Source organism: Haematobia irritans, chromosome 2, assembly GCF_050003625.1.
Source record: "Haematobia irritans isolate KBUSLIRL chromosome 2, ASM5000362v1, whole genome shotgun sequence".
NCBI classification, from domain to species: Eukaryota; Metazoa; Arthropoda; class Insecta; order Diptera; family Muscidae; genus Haematobia; species Haematobia irritans.
The window spans coordinates 195,172,918-195,190,255 of record NC_134398.1 but is presented as its reverse complement, the minus strand read 5'-3'; the positions used below and the strand labels follow the sequence as shown (position 1 = coordinate 195,190,255).

Here is a 17,338-nt window from a genome sequence, read left to right as displayed (position 1 = left end):
CTATAAAAAGGAGGTCCCTTGTCATTGAGCTTAACATGGAATCGGGCAGCACTCAGTGATAAGAGAGAAGTTCACCAATGTGGTATCACAATGGACTGAATAGTCCAAGTGAGCCTTATACATCGGGCTGTCACCTAACCTAACCTAACTTAAGATTATGGGAATGGCCGTTCTCAGTGTGGGATCTGCAGCCTGAAGCTATCAGTGAAGGAACTGTGGAAACTGCAGTTCGAAGATTACAGAGTGAGATAATACACCGGTAGATCTCAGTGCAGGAACTATAGGGTGAAAGTTATCAGTAGGGGAACTTTAGGCTCGAAGATCTCATTGTGAAATTTGCAATCCTGAAGATTTCAATTAGAGAACTGCAGGCTAGAAAGCTCTCTGCAGTTCTCTCATGAACTGTCTGGCTTGCAGGTCTATGTGAGGAAACTACAGCTTTGAAGTTCTTAGTGTGAAAACTGTTCACCCAAAGCTCTCCGCGTATAAGCTATAGGCCCAACGATCTTAGGGTTGGAACTGAAGATTTGAGTGTGGCCAGAATATCTCAGTGAAAGAACTGCATGACCGGAAACCTCAGTGTTTGGTTTTATTCGAAGTTCTTAGTGTGAAAACTGTTCACACAAAGCTCTCCGCGTATAAGCTATAGGCCCAACGATCTTAGGGTTGGAACTTAAGATTTGAGTGTGGCCAGAATATCTCAGTGAAAGAACTGCATGACCGGAAATCTCAGTGTTTGGTTTTATTGGTGTGTAAACTGTAGATTGCAGTATATGAACAGCTGGCCCGGAGGTAAGAAGTTAACAGTGAGGAAACTCTAGACCCAAAGAATTCAGCGTGGAAACTGGAAATAGTCCGAAACTTTCAATGAAAGAATTGTAAGCTCTAAATTATGAGATTGGATTGCAGTTGCAATCTGCCAATTTACTGGTTATACGTACTTAGAACTTTTTGATATCTCGCCCAAAAAATTTAATGAAATCGTGAAAATTAATCATTCGATTAATTGTAGAACTTTCGACGTGGGTGAACTCAAAAACAGTGAATCGACAAAATCTAATTCGATTTTTGGCGATAAAGCTCCGGCAAGGACCAGATTTTATCGATGATATTGTGAATTTAACCGAGGTCGTAGTTAACTATGAGATGAATTTTGTGAAGGTGGTCCAAAATCAGTAGTTGTTCCGGAAACCTTTGATGCTGAGCGTCAACTGATATTGTAAGATCGTCATGTGACCTATCGTGAGATTGAGACAATCTTAGAAATTATATGGGAATGTTATACTTGTTGCAGTTTTTGTTGTTTTTACTTTTGGCACAAACTCTACAATCCCTAAACACTCAACCAAGGCGATTTCAAGCTCTGACGTCCATAAGAGACTTTCTCACATCTCAAAAGCTTCTCTAAAAATAATTACCGCAGTGAGAAATGGAATGGAAAGTTTTTCCATAGTTTTGTCCACTATCGATTTTGAATAGTTTCTCCAAAAAGTATTTGGGTCTATCTAAATCCCTTACATGATACACTCTTCCACAGTTGTACTGCTGGGAATAAATCTCACAACTCACTCGCATTCAATGATAGTTCTATATATGAATTCAAGTACGAATTGCATAACCTTTTACCTTTGGATAAACTTTAAACATTTGAAGGACTTTTAACAAAACATCGAGTTGCAAAAAGACCCAGAAGTGTTCAGAGTCAGAGTTTCTTTCAGTATTATGGATTCTGTGACCAAGTGTCCCTTAGAGAATACAAATGAGTTTAAAGTTCGGTGTCAAAGATATGTGAGATACCAAAGCCATTCATGACGAGTTCATATATTCACTGCCAACCTATCAAATCATTCCACCACCAAACTATCTCTTTCAGTTGTTATAACTTTTTATTGTTAATTGTGGTATAGGCTATGGACAAGACAAGAGGTGGCTATATATCTGTCATAGTTTAAATGACTTCATTTTGAATTCGTATTTCCTTATTATATTGCACAATTCACACGCACACATAGTTCTGATGGCATTATTTGTTTTATTATAATTCATTCTTTTCGTTTTTACGTAAAGTTACGATCAAACGTCAGACAAATATTTAAATTATAATTTTTGCGCTCTTTATTCTCATTGACGGTTGGAAAAAAATAATATTTGTACTAAACTTCTGGATTTAAATAGACAGCAATGATACGATGAAAACGATGCTCGAGGAAGAGTAAAAAAAGGGGGGGGGCGTTCGTAGAAGAAAACTTTGCCTGCCGTTGAAATATTATTTTATTAAGTATTCAGTTTACTGCCAAATTTCTATGCGTGGGTAGGAGAAAAAGTTTCACACTAAAAAATATTGCCCTACACACAAAGATTTCTTTCCATAAAATAATTATAGAATAAATTCGTATTAACTTATTAATTGACCATAAGATCATCGCATTTCCATTGAAGGCGTTATGTATTTCGAGTTATGCGATTCGAAGTTAACTTGGCGTTACTATATCTTAAAATCTCTTGCTAAAAACTAACTTTTTCGGCCTGTTAACTGATCGCACGTATTTCTATTCGCTCCAACAAAAACTTGAATAAACACTTACTTACGCCATTATACAGTGTCTGTTGCAGTTTACTGGCTTAATTTTCTCAAGAGGAAGCCGCTATATTTGCTGTGTGCAGTCCATCGTTGTTATTATTGGCAAGTTTTGGTATTAAAAAATTATAATTATATTTTTGCAACTTTTCATCGTTGGAAAAATCCTGGAATTTTGCTATTTTGATGTTAACCGATTGATGTTTATCACTGGTAATAAACAAAAACAGCTGATACGTTTGACAATTTGATTGTATGTTGAGTTTAATTACTCACCACACATTTTCATCACACTCACGTTTTAAAAATCCCCCTAAGGGTATACTTTAAAAACTGTGAATAATTCACAATCATCATTTATTCACTTACAAAATCTGAAGCACTGATAATATACACCATCTACCTATACACTATTAAAAACCATATAATCCAATATGATTTGTGAGAAACCCAATTGCGCAGTAAAGAAAACTGAGGAACCTGTTGTTACTTGTTGGTTGTGTCATTCATCATATCATGCTAAATGTGTAGAGCTGGCGGCTCGTACTGCCGACAATTTGCGTGAAGATAAAGGTTTACGATGGTGCTGTAAAAATTGCAAAATATATGATGTGGAATTTTATGCTTTTTTCAAAAATACCCGTGCGGATTTTGAACTGATCAATAAAGATCTTACTGCATTAACCGAAAAATTCGCAAAATATAAAACGGTTTTTGAGAATGCATCATGCTTGGAAAAATTTCTGCAGTCTCCCATAGATTCATTGCGTAAGCGGAAAAAACCATCCAATAATATAAATACGGAAGTTGTGTCTAATCTTAATACTAATTCTGACACTAACTTAGCACCATACCAGTTATTCAGTCCCCAAATGCAACCAAATTTATCTATACCAATCCTATCTCAAACATCAAATCCTTCTACGAGCAATGCAGCAATTTCCCAAATTTCAAATTTAACTGTTTCAAATGCATCATTAAATACTACTACGCCATCTACATCGAATAGATTTCGTACTCCGTTAACTTCACCTTTACCTAATATTCCCCCAAAACCATTACAAGTGGTACCTTCCAAGAAAACTGTGTTTGCAGCAAAATTTGCCGCGGAAACGACTATCGAGGATATTTCCTTTTATATAAAATCGAAGCTACAAGCTGATATCGAACTGAGTGTCTTCAAGTTTAAATATCGCGAAAGGAGAAGCAAAGCATCATTTAAGATCATCGTTCCAGAGGACATTTTTGATAGAGTGGTTAATCCAGAATTTTGGCCACAGAATGCTCTAATTAAGGAATATATATATAAAGAATCTCCAATTACAGATATTGTATATTTACCAAACAGTTCACAAAATGTTCCAAAAAACTAATTAATACTTCCGATAAGAACATTTCTATAGTATATCAAAATGTAAGAGGTTTAAATACCAAAATTTCTACTCTTTACTCAGACAGTTTTGGTTTCGATTTTCATATAATTGCATTTACTGAAACATGGCTTCAACGAAATGTTTATGATATGGAAATATTATGTTCAAAATACAGAATTTATAGACGCGATCGTGAAAGTAATGTAAGGAAAACAGGTGGTGGAATACTGATAGCAGTATCCACTGAAATTCCTTCTGAACAGATTCTGATTCAACATCTTAACGGTATTGAGATAGTTATGGTCAAAGTACTCTTCAGGAACATGTCTTTTTTAATTTCTTGTTCTTACATTCCACCTTCATCAGACGATGAAACTTATGCCCGTCACGTTTCGGCAATTTCATCCGCATTTCAATATTTATCAGCATCTGATACTTTAGTAGTTTTAGGCGATTTCAATATACCTTCGGCCTCCTGGTTACATTCTTCTGAATCTAACAGCTTAATTCCTATAATCTCAAATAATAATATTTCTAATAACTTTCTTAATTCATTACTAAATCTTGGCCTTTTTCAAATAAATAATATATTTAATTCACATGGCAAACTACTCGATCTAGTTTTTGTTAATGATACATCTAACATTCGTTTAGAATCGTTTCATGCTTTAACAAAACCTGAAGATCTATATCACCCTACTCTAATAATACATGTCGCTGCCCCAAATTCTCTGCGATCTAGAATCACTGGATCAAAGAAAGAGTATTGTTTTGCTAAAACCAATTATAATATGCTTAATTCATTACTTTCTGCCATAGTTTGGGACGATATTCTTGACTCTGGCAATATTACTGAATTATCGAACCGGTTTTATTCAGTTCTTCAAGATTGCATATCTAAATCAGTGCCACGATTTACTGTGGACAACAATTCGGGACCACCTTGGAAGACCAGGGTCTTAATGAGACTAAAGAATAGAAAGAACAAAATGTTCAGAAAATTCAAGAAATCAGGTTCATCTCTTGATTTTTCAAACTATTCAATAGCCCGTTCTAAATACAATCTGGAGAACAAACTGGCTCATCGAAACTATTTAAGTAGGATGAAGGAGCAACTTAGAGTTGACCCTAAGTCTTTCTATAAATTTGTGAATTCAAAACGTCAATCTAATACCCAACCGACATATCTTAAATATCAGTCACTAACCGCTGATAATGATATGGACATTTCGGATTTATTCGCAGAATTCTTTGCTACGACTTATTCAGATAGATCATATGATTGTAGTAACACATACCCGTTTATAACTAGGAGTTTTGATCGAATCGATTTCTCCTACGTTCATGAAACTACCGTTTTAGATAACTTGAGGACTCTTAAGTCTTCATATAATGCTGGCCCCGATGGTATTCCGTCTTGTATCTTGAAACTGTGTGCTGATAAACTTCATATCCTCTATCGTTATTGTTTAATAGTTCATTAAAGTCAGGAGTTCTTCCAGATATATGGAAAAGATCTTATATTATCCCTTTGTACAAATCAGGTGACCGAAACGACGTATGCAATTATCGAGGTATCTCAAATCTTAGCGCTATCCCTAAGTTGATGGAGAAGATATTAACTAATTCTATAACCCACCAGATTTCATCATTATTATCTACAAGCCAACATGGTTTTAGAAGAAAAAGATCGACTATAACAAACCTTTTAGAATTTACTTGCTTGGTAAACGATGCTTTTAGAAATCGCTTGCAAACTGATACTATCTACACTGATTTCAGTAAAGCATTCGACAAAGTTAATCATGCTCTCCTTCTACGAAAGTTAGATATGATTGGCTTCAGCAATTCTTTATTGAAATGGTTTCAATCGTATTTAATCGGTCGGACACAATGTGTTAAGTTCGGCAATGCGACATCAAGATATGTCTCCGTTACGTCGGGTGTTCCCCAGGGCAGTCATCTCGGGCCAGTTTTATTCTGTTTATTTATTAATGATTTACCATCGATTATAAAGTATTCTAATATACTTATGTTCGCTGATGATGTAAAATTATTTCGATCATTTAATGATCCCGTCGATCAATATTATCTACAGATTGATCTTGATAACTTCTCCAATTGGTGTGAATTGAACTTAATGGAGTTAAATACCTCGAAATGTAAGTTAATGCGCTTCTCGAGAGGCACTGTATATGATTCAAGTTATATTATCGGTTCTACCAGGCTGGAGGCGGTTGATTCTTTCAAGGATCTTGGATTGTTAATGGATCAGCGTCTGAACTTCCGTCAACACATTTCTATGGCCATTAGTAAAGCATATGTTACTCTAGGATTTATGAAACGATGGAGTAAGGAGTTTAGAGATTATTCAGTTACTAAGATATTATACACTACATTAGTACGAAGCCATCTTGAGTATGGTTCCATAATTTGGGATCCATATTACACCATCCACTCGGATAAGATAGAATCTGTGCAGAAGCAATTTCTTTTATTCTGCCTACGACACAGAGGCTGGGATCCCCAGTCTTTACCATCATATGAATTTCGTTTGAATCTTATAAAATTACCCTCATTGTCAAGTCGCAGGACAATGTTAAATATCTGTTATATAATGAATATAATTCAAGGTGAGATTGAATCAGAGTTTCTTCTCAACAGGCTTGCCTTCAATATACCTATTAGGCCCACGAGGAATTTTGAACCATTAAAAATTCTATATCATAGAACAAACTTTGCAAATAATGATCCTTTTCGAAGATTATGCGCGCAATTCAACAAATATTTTAACCTTATAGATCTGTCTGAGAATCGAGTAACATTAAAGAGAAACATTATCTTGCACTTGAACAGATAAATTATTTGTACATATTAGTCTGTAAGGATTTTGTATCTATAGACGTAATAATAAAAAAAAAAAAAAAAAAAAAAAATGTGGACAAAATTTAGGCCACCGTGGGTAATAACCCAGCAAAAAATTTTGGAAGTTCTTATAAAGGCACAACTTTAAAGGCACTTCCAAAAATGTCCTTCCAAAGATGTTCCTTATTTCAACTACACAGGAAGTTCTGTTAATTAATTTTTTGTTTCAAATAGATTAAAAACAGAGTAAGAATTAATAAAATGGGCAAATTCTTCAAATCTTGTCGATAAAAATTCTAAATTTTTGAAAATATTTGAGGTCAAATGTTTCAGACAAGCCTTAGAATGCATTAAAAATCATAAAAAATTATAAAAATTATTTATTTGCCAAAATATTACAAAATTTTTTAATTAACATCCAAACACCGAATTCAGATCACACCCTAAAAAGTGATTCAAATCCAATGCAAAGGCTATTCAAATGGTGGACACCTGTCAAGCCCGTGTTAAATTCATCGCTTCTGCGCCAATTTTGCACCACTTCCGGATCCAAAAAGAACATTTTCTCAACTTTTTTGGCGACGCTTTATTTTTGCTGAGAATTTCTCTGAGGTTTCACTGTATATTCTATATATGGCGGAAAATCAATATTTTAATATATTACAAATGGAATGTCAATATTATGATCGTGGGCAATAATATGGATCAATTCAGCGCATGTTCCAGCTTAATCTATATAAAAAATTCTCAATCATTCGAAGTTGCAGCGCAATTACCATACAGTTAACCCACCATTTTTATATCATCGCGGAATTTCACCCATATTGAATTTTGACAAAATTTTCTCTAGAAGTAAAATTTTGACAAAATTTTCTATAGAAATAAAATTTCGACAAAATTTCTATACAAATAAAATCTAGACAAACGTTCCTATAAAAATGAAACTTTGACACAATTTCCTATAAAACTGACATTTTGACAAAAATTGCTATAAAGATGGAATTTTGACAAAATTTCCAACAGAGATGAAATTTTGACAATATTTGCTATAGAGATGAAACTTTGACAAAATTTTCTATAGAAATAATATTTTGACAAAAATTTCTATAGAAATAAAATTTTGACAAAATTTCCCGTAGAGATGAAACTTTAACTAATTTTGCTATAGATGGGGCATTTTGACAAAATTTCCTACAGAGATGAAATTTTGACAATAGTTGGTATGAGAAAATTTCCTACAATAATATAGTTTTGACAAAATGCTCTGTAGAAATTAAATTTCAACAAATTTGCGTATTTTGACAAAATTTTCTATAAAGATGAAATTTGACATTCTCTTTTAAAATGAAGTTTTGACGAAATTTCCGATAGAAATAAGATTTTCTACAATAATATAATTTTGACAAAATTTTCAATAGAAATAAAAGCTTAAAAAAGTTATCTATAGATATAAAATTTTGACAACATTTTCTATAGAAATAAAATGTTGACTAAATTTTCGATATGAATATAATTTCCTAAAAATAAAATCTTGACAAAATTTTCTATAAAAATAAAATTTTGACAAAATTTTCTATCTAAATGAAATTTTCAATAAAAATACACAGAAATAAAATTTTCTATAAAAATACAATTTTAACAAAATGTTCTATCGGAATAAAAGTTTGGCAAAATTTTCTATAGAAATACAATTTTGAATAATTTTTCTTATAGAAATAAACTTTTGACAAAAAATTCTATAGAAATAAAATGTAGACAAAATTTTCTATAGAAATAAAATTTTGACAAAGTTTTCTACAGAAATAAAGTTTTGACAAAATTTTCTAAGAAATAAAATTTTGACAAAATTTTCTATAAAAATAAAATTTTGACAAAATTTTCTAAGAAATAAAATTTTGACAAAATTTTCTATAGAAATAAAATTTTGACAAAATTTTCTATAGAAATAAAATTTTGACAAAATTTTCTATAGAAATAAAATGTTGACAAAATTTTCTATAGAAATAAAATTTTGACAAATTTTCTATAGAGATAAAATTTTGACAAAATTTTCTATAGAAATAAAATTTTCTATAAAAATACAATTTTAACAAAATTTTCTATCGGAATAAAAGTTTGCCAAAATTTTCTATAGAAATAAAATTTTGAATAAATTTTCTACAGGAATAAAACTTTGACAATATTTTCAATAGAAAACAAGTATATACGGCCGTAAGTTCGGCCAGGCCGAAACTTATGTACCCTCCACCATGGATTGCGTAGAAACTTCTAAGAAAGACTGTCATCCACAATCGATTTATCTGAGGGATATGTATAACTATAGAACGATATGGACCTAGTTAGGCATGGTTGTTAACGACCATATACTAGCACAATGTACCAAATTTCAACTTACTCGGATGAAATTTGCTCCTCCAAGAGGTTCCCAAAACAAATCTCGGGATCGGATTATATGGGGCTATATATGATTATGGACTGATATGGACCACTTTTGGCATGGTTGTTAAATATCATATACGATCACCACGTACCAAATTTCAAGCAGATCGGATGAATTTTGCTTCTCCAAAAGGCACCGGAGGTTAAATCTGGGGATCGGTTTATATGGGAGCTATATATAATTATGGGCTGATAGGAACCAATTCCTGCATGGTTGTTGGATACCATATACTAACATCACGTACCAAATTTCAACCGAATGGAAAGAATTTTGCTCTTCCAAGGGGCTCTAGAAGTCAAATCTGGGGATCGGTTTATATGGCGCCTATATATAATTATGGACCGACTTCGACCAATTTTTGTATGGGAGTTTGAGGCCATATATTAACACCACGTACCAAATTTCAACTGAATCAGATGAATTTTGCTCTTCCAAGGGGCTCTAGAAGTCAAATCTGGGGATCGGTTTATATGGCGCCTATATATAATTATGGACCGATTTCGACCAATTTTTGTATGGGAGATTGAGGCCATATATTAACACCACGTACCAAATTTCAACTGAATCAGATGAATTTTGGTCTTCCAAGAGGCTCCGGAGGTCAAATCTGGTGATCGGTTTATATGGGGGCTATATATAATTATGGACCGATGTGGACCACTTTTTGCATGGTTGTTAGAGACCATATACTAACACCATGTACCAAATTTCAGCCGGATCGGATGAAATTTGCTTCTCTTAGAGGCCTCGCAAGCCAAATCGGGAGATCGGTTTATATGGGGGCTATATATAATTATGGACCGATGTGGACCAATGTTTGCATGGTTGTTAGAGGCCATATTCTAACACCATATACCAAATTTCAGCCGGATCGGACGAAATTTGCTTCTCTTAGAGGCCTCGCAAGCCAAATCTGGGGATCGGTTTATATGGGGGCTATATATAATTATGGACCGATGTGGACCAATTTCTGCATGGTTGTTAGAGACCACATACTAACACCATGTACGAAATTTCATCCGGATCGGATGAAATTTGGTTCTCTTAGAGGCCTCGCAAGCCAAATCGGGGGATCGGTTTATATGGGGGCTATACGTAAAAGTGGACCGATATGGCCCATTTACAATACCATCCGACCTACATCAATAACAACTACTTGTGCCAAGTTTCAAGTCGATAGCTTGTTTCGTTCGAAAGTTAGCGTGATTTCAACAGACGGACGGACGGACGGACATGCTCAGATCGACTCAGAATTTCACCACAACCCAGAATATATATACTTTATGGGGTCTTAGAGCAATATTTCGATGTGTTACAAACGGAATGACAAAGTTAATATACGCCCCATCCTATGGTGGAGGGTATAAAAATAAACTTTTGACAAAAATTTCTATAAAAATAAAATTTTGACAAAATTTTCTATAGAAATAAAATGTTGACAAAATTTTCTATAGAAATAAAATGTTGACAAAATTTTCTATAGAAATAAAATGTTGACAAAATTTTCTATAGAAATAAGACTGTGACACCATTTTCGATTGAAATAAATTTTTGACAAAATTTTCTATCTAAATAAAATTTTCAATAAAAATACACTTTTCTATAGAAATAAAATTTTCTATACAAATACAATTTTAACAAAATTTTCTATCGGAATAAAAGTTTGGCAAAATTTTCTATAGAAATAAAATTTTGAATAAATTTTCTATAGAAATAAAACTTTGACAAAATTTTCAATAGAAAAAAAATAAACTTTTGACAAAAATTTCTATAGAAATAAAATTTTGACAAAATTCTCTATAGAAATAACATTTTGACAAAATTTTCTATAGAAATAACATGTTGACAAAATTTTCTATAGAAACAAAATTTTGACAAAATTTTCTATAGAAATAAAATTTTGACAAAATTTTCTATAGAAATAAAATTTTTACAAAATTTTCTATAGGAATAAAGTTTTGAGAAAATTTTCTATAGAAATAAAATTTTGACAAAATTTTCTATAGAGATAAAATTTGCCTTCTGAATAAAATATTGGCAAAATTTTGAAATAAAATTGTGACTTAATGTTCTTAAGTCATAACTTTTTGACAAATGTGTTCTATAGAAAATTTTGACAAAATTTTTTATCGAATTTTTCTCCAAATCGACCAAAATTTCAACGAATCCGGCTTCGTCTCCTTCTTCAGCAAAATCTTCAGACTCCAACTCCACAGCCTTGATACTTACTAACTTGTGATACCCTGTTCCATTTGACAAAATTTCCTGACAATATTTTTCTATTGAAATAAAATGTTGAAAAAATTATGTATAGAAATAAAATTTTGAAAAAAAAAAAATTCTACAGAAATAAAATTTTGACAAAATTTTATATCAAATTTTTCTCCAACTTCTGGTAGATTATTTTCAGCTCGAGTGGCAAAATCGACCAAAATTTCTACGAATCCGGCTTCGTCTCCATCTACAGCAAAATCTTCAGACTCCAACTCCACAGCCTTGGTACTTACTAATTTGTGATACCCTGTTCCACAGTGTGGTGCAAGGACATTTTGACAAAAATTTCTGGTAAAATAAAATTTTGACAAAAATTTCTATAGAAATAAATTTTTGACAAAATTTTCTATAGAAATAAAATTTTGACAAAATTTTCTATAGAAATTAAATTTTTACAAAATTTTCTATAGAAATAAAACTTTGACAAAATTTTCTATAGAAATAAAATGTTGACAAACTTTTCTATAGAAACAAAATGTTGACAAACTTTTCTATAAAAATAAAATTTTGACAAAATTTTCAATAGAAATAAACTTTTGACAAAAATTTCTATAGAAATAAAATTTTGACAAAATTTTCTATAGAAATAAAATTTTGACAAAATTTTCTACAGAAATAAAGTTTTGACAAAATTTTCTATAGAAATAAAATTTTGACAAAATTTTCTATATAAATAACATTTTCTATATAACACATACTAACACCATGTACGAAATTTCATCCGGATCGGATGAAATTTGGTTCTCTTAGAGGCCTCGCAAGCCAAATCGGGGGATCGGTTTATATGGGGGCTATACGTAAAAGTGGACCGATATGGCCCATTTACAATACCATCCGACCTACATCAATAACAACTACTTGTGCCAAGTTTCAAGTCGATAGCTTGTTTCGTTCGAAAGTTAGCGTGATTTCAACAGACGGACGGACGGACGGACATGCTCAGATCGACTCAGAATTTCACCACAACCCAGAATATATATACTTTATGGGGTCTTAGAGCAATATTTCGATGTGTTACAAACGGAATGACAAAGTTAATATACGCCCCATCCTATGGTGGAGGGTATAAAAATAAACTTTTGACAAAAATTTCTATAAAAATAAAATTTTGACAAAATTTTCTATAGAAATAAAATGTTGACAAAATTTTCTATAGAAATAAAATGTTGACAAAATTTTCTATAGAAATAAAATGTTGACAAAATTTTCTATAGAAATAAGACTGTGACACCATTTTCGATTGAAATAAATTTTTGACAAAATTTTCTATCTAAATAAAATTTTCAATAAAAATACACTTTTCTATAGAAATAAAATTTTCTATACAAATACAATTTTAACAAAATTTTCTATCGGAATAAAAGTTTGGCAAAATTTTCTATAGAAATAAAATTTTGAATAAATTTTCTATAGAAATAAAACTTTGACAAAATTTTCAATAGAAAAAAAATAAACTTTTGACAAAAATTTCTATAGAAATAAAATTTTGACAAAATTCTCTATAGAAATAACATTTTGACAAAATTTTCTATAGAAATAACATGTTGACAAAATTTTCTATAGAAACAAAATTTTGACAAAATTTTCTATAGAAATAAAATTTTGACAAAATTTTCTATAGAAATAAAATTTTTACAAAATTTTCTATAGGAATAAAGTTTTGAGAAAATTTTCTATAGAAATAAAATTTTGACAAAATTTTCTATAGAGATAAAATTTGCCTTCTGAATAAAATATTGGCAAAATTTTGAAATAAAATTGTGACTTAATGTTCTTAAGTCATAACTTTTTGACAAATGTGTTCTATAGAAAATTTTGACAAAATTTTTTATCGAATTTTTCTCCAAATCGACCAAAATTTCAACGAATCCGGCTTCGTCTCCTTCTTCAGCAAAATCTTCAGACTCCAACTCCACAGCCTTGATACTTACTAACTTGTGATACCCTGTTCCATTTGACAAAATTTCCTGACAATATTTTTCTATTGAAATAAAATGTTGAAAAAATTATGTATAGAAATAAAATTTTGAAAAAAAAAAAATTCTACAGAAATAAAATTTTGACAAAATTTTATATCAAATTTTTCTCCAACTTCTGGTAGATTATTTTCAGCTCGAGTGGCAAAATCGACCAAAATTTCTACGAATCCGGCTTCGTCTCCATCTACAGCAAAATCTTCAGACTCCAACTCCACAGCCTTGGTACTTACTAATTTGTGATACCCTGTTCCACAGTGTGGTGCAAGGACATTTTGACAAAAATTTCTGGTAAAATAAAATTTTGACAAAAATTTCTATAGAAATAAATTTTTGACAAAATTTTCTATAGAAATAAAATTTTGACAAAATTTTCTATAGAAATTAAATTTTTACAAAATTTTCTATAGAAATAAAACTTTGACAAAATTTTCTATAGAAATAAAATGTTGACAAACTTTTCTATAGAAACAAAATGTTGACAAACTTTTCTATAAAAATAAAATTTTGACAAAATTTTCAATAGAAATAAACTTTTGACAAAAATTTCTATAGAAATAAAATTTTGACAAAATTTTCTATAGAAATAAAATTTTGACAAAATTTTCTACAGAAATAAAGTTTTGACAAAATTTTCTATAGAAATAAAATTTTGACAAAATTTTCTATATAAATAACATTTTCTATATAACTAAAATTTTCTATGAAAATACAATTTTGACAAAATATTTAATCGGAATAAAACTTTGACAAAATTTTCTATGGAAATAAAAATTTGAATACATTTTTTATAGAAATGAAATTTTGACAAAATTTCCTATAAAAAAAAATTGACAAAATTTTTTATAGAAATGAAAGTTTGACAATATTTTCTATAAAATCAAAATTGTGACAAAATTTTTTATAGAAATAAGACTGTGACAACATTTTCGATAGAAATAAATTTTTGACAACATTTTTGTAAAAAGAACATTTTGACAACATTTTCTATAGAAATAAAATTTTGACAAATTTTCTATAGAAATAAAATTTTGACAAAATTTTCTATAGAAATAAAATTTTGACAACATTTTCTATAGGAATAAAGTTTTGAGAAAATTTTCTATAGAAATAAAATTTTGACAAAATTTTCTATAGAGATAAAATTTGCCTTGTGAATAAAATGTTGACAAAATTGTGAAATAAAATTGTGACTTAATGTTCTTAAGTCATAACTTTTTAACAAATGTGTTCCACAGAACTAAAATTTTCACAAAATTTTTCTAGGAATAAAATTTTTACAAAATTTTCTATAGAGGTGAAATTTTCACAATATTTTCCATAAAGATGAAATTTTAACAAAATTCTCCATGGAGACGAACTTTTGAAAAAAATTCCTATAGGGATGAAATTTTTACGATATTTTCTATAGAAATGAAATTTTGTCGAGATTTTCTATAGAAGTGGAATTTTGACGAGATTTCCTATAGAAATGGAATTTTGACGAAATTTCCTGACAATATTTATTTATTAAAATAAAATATTTAAAAAATTTTGTATAAAAATAAAATTTTGAAAAATTTATCTAAAGAAAATTTTGACAAAATTTTTTATCGAATTTTTCTCCAAATCGACCAAAATTTCAACGAATCCGGCTTCGTCTCCTTCTTCAGCAAAATCTTCAGACTCCAACTCCACAGCCTTGATACTTACTAACTTGTGATACCCTGTTCCATTTGACAAAATTTCCTGACAATATTTTTCTATTGAAATAAAATGTTGAAAAAATTATGTATAGAAATAAAATTTTGAAAAAAAAAAAATCTACAGAAATAAAATTTTGACAAAATTTTATATCAAATTTTTCTCCAACTTCTGGTAGATTATTTTCAGCTCGAGTGGCAAAATCGACCAAAATTTCTACGAATCCGGCTTCGTCTCCATCTACAGCAAAATCTTCAGACTCCAACTCCACAGCCTTGGTACTTACTAATTTGTGATACCCTGTTCCACAGTGTGGTGCAAGGACATTTTGACAAAAATTTCTGGTAAAATAAAATTTTGACAAAAATTTCTATAGAAATAAAATTTTGACAAAATTTTCTATAGAAATAAAATTTTGACAAAATTTTCTATAGAAATAAAATTTTTACAAAATTTTCTATAGAAATAAAACTTTGACAAAATTTTCTATAGAAATAAAATGTTGACAAACTTTTCTATAGAAACAAAATGTTGACAAACTTTTCTATAAAAATAAAATTTTGACAAAATTTTCAATAGAAATAAACTTTTGACAAAAATTTCTATAGAAATAAAATTTTGACAAAATTTTCTATAGAAATAAAATTTTGACAAAATTTTCTACAGAAATAAAGTTTTGACAAAATTTTCTATAGAAATACAATTTTGACAAAATTTTCTATATAAATAACATTTTCTATATAACTAAAATTTTCTATGAAAATACAATTTTGACAAAATATTTAATCGGAATAAAACTTTGACAAAATTTTCTATGGAAATAAAAATTTGAATACATTTTTTATAGAAATAAAATTTTGACAAAATTTCCTATAAAAAAAAATTGACAAAATTTTTTATAGAAATGAAAGTTTGACAATATTTTCTATAAAATCAAAATTGTGACAAAATTTTTTATAGAAATAAGACTGTGACAACATTTTCGATAGAAATAAATTTTTGACAACATTTTTGTAAAAAGAACATTTTGACAACATTTTCTATAGAAATAAAATTTTGACAAATTTTCTATAGAAATAAAATTTTGACAAAATTTTCTATAGAAATAAAATTTTGACAACATTTTCTATAGGAATAAAGTTTTGAGAAAATTTTCTATAGAAATAAAATTTTGACAAAATTTTCTATAGAGATAAAATTTGCCTTGTGAATAAAATGTTGACAAAATTTTGAAATAAAATTGTGACTTAGTGTTCTTAAGTCATAACTTTTTAACAAATGTGTTCCACAGAACTAAAATTTTCACAAAATTTTTCTAGGAATAAAATTTTTACAAAATTTTCTATAGAGGTGAAATTTTCACAATATTTTCCATAAAGATGAAATTTTAACAAAATTCTCCATGGAGACGAACTTTTGAAAAAAATTCCTATAGGGATGAAATTTTTACGATATTTTCTATAGAAATGAAATTTTGTCGAGATTTTCTATAGAAGTGGAATTTTGACGAGATTTCCTATAGAAATGGAATTTTGACGAAATTTCCTGACAATATTTATTTATTAAAATAAAATATTAAAAAAATTTTGTATAAAAATAAAATTTTGAAAAATTTATCTAAAGAAAATTTTGACAAAATTTTATATCGAATTTTTCTCCAAATCGACCAAAATTTCTACGAATCCGGCTTCGTCTCCTTCTTCAGCAAAATCTGCAGACTCCAACTCCACAGCCTTGATACTTACTAACTTGTGATACCCTGTTCCATTTGACAAAATTTCCTGACAATATTTTTCTATTGAAATAAAATGTTGAAAAAATTATGTATAGAAATAAAATTTTGAAAAAAAAAAATTTCTACAGAAATAAAATTTTGACAAAATTTTATATCAAATTTTTCTCCAATTTCTGGTAGATTATTTTCAGCTCGAGTGGCAAAATCGACCAAAATTTCTACGAATCCGGCTTCGTCTCCTTCTTCAGCAAAATCTTCAGACTCCAACTCCACAGCCTTGGTACTTACTAATTTGTGATACCCTGTTCCACAGTGTGGTGCAAGGACATTTTTTTTGTTGAATATTATAATATCATCTCTTATTGAAAAGCCCCCTGTTATTACGATTTTATTGTAACACGCAAGTTACTTATA

The 17,338-nt window shown here is 29.7% G+C and overlaps 2 protein-coding genes across 2 annotated transcripts; both read left to right on the top strand.

Moving 5' to 3' along the window:
- The first annotated feature begins 3,012 nt into the window (after window positions 1–3,012).
- On the top strand, window positions 3,013–3,951 carry LOC142225217 (uncharacterized). Its single transcript, XM_075294993.1, has 2 exons — window positions 3,013–3,166; window positions 3,248–3,951. The coding sequence occupies exons 1-2, from the start codon at window positions 3,013–3,015 to the stop codon at window positions 3,949–3,951; spliced, it is 858 nt and encodes a 285-aa protein (XP_075151108.1).
- Window positions 3,952–4,100: 149 nt separating this feature from the next.
- On the top strand, window positions 4,101–6,811 carry LOC142225216 (uncharacterized). The gene is made up of 2 exons (XM_075294992.1): window positions 4,101–5,418; window positions 5,496–6,811. Exons 1-2 carry the CDS (start codon window positions 4,101–4,103, stop codon window positions 6,809–6,811), a joined length of 2,634 nt encoding a protein of 877 aa, XP_075151107.1.
- Window positions 6,812–17,338: the final 10,527 nt, after the last annotated feature.

Excerpts from the sequence above, each read along its gene's own strand:
- LOC142225217 (XM_075294993.1), top strand. The coding sequence starts at position 3,013 with ATGATTTGTGAGAAACCCAATTGCGCAGTAAAGAAAACTGAGGAACCT. Across the intron at positions 3,167-3,247 it reads TAAAGGTTTACGATGGTGCT|ATCTTACTGCATTAACCGAA; the intron begins GTAAAAATTGCA and ends TGATCAATAAAG.
- LOC142225216 (XM_075294992.1), top strand. The coding sequence starts at position 4,101 with ATGGAAATATTATGTTCAAAATACAGAATTTATAGACGCGATCGTGAA. Across the intron at positions 5,419-5,495 it reads TCATATCCTCTATCGTTATT|GTGACCGAAACGACGTATGC; the intron begins GTTTAATAGTTC and ends TGTACAAATCAG.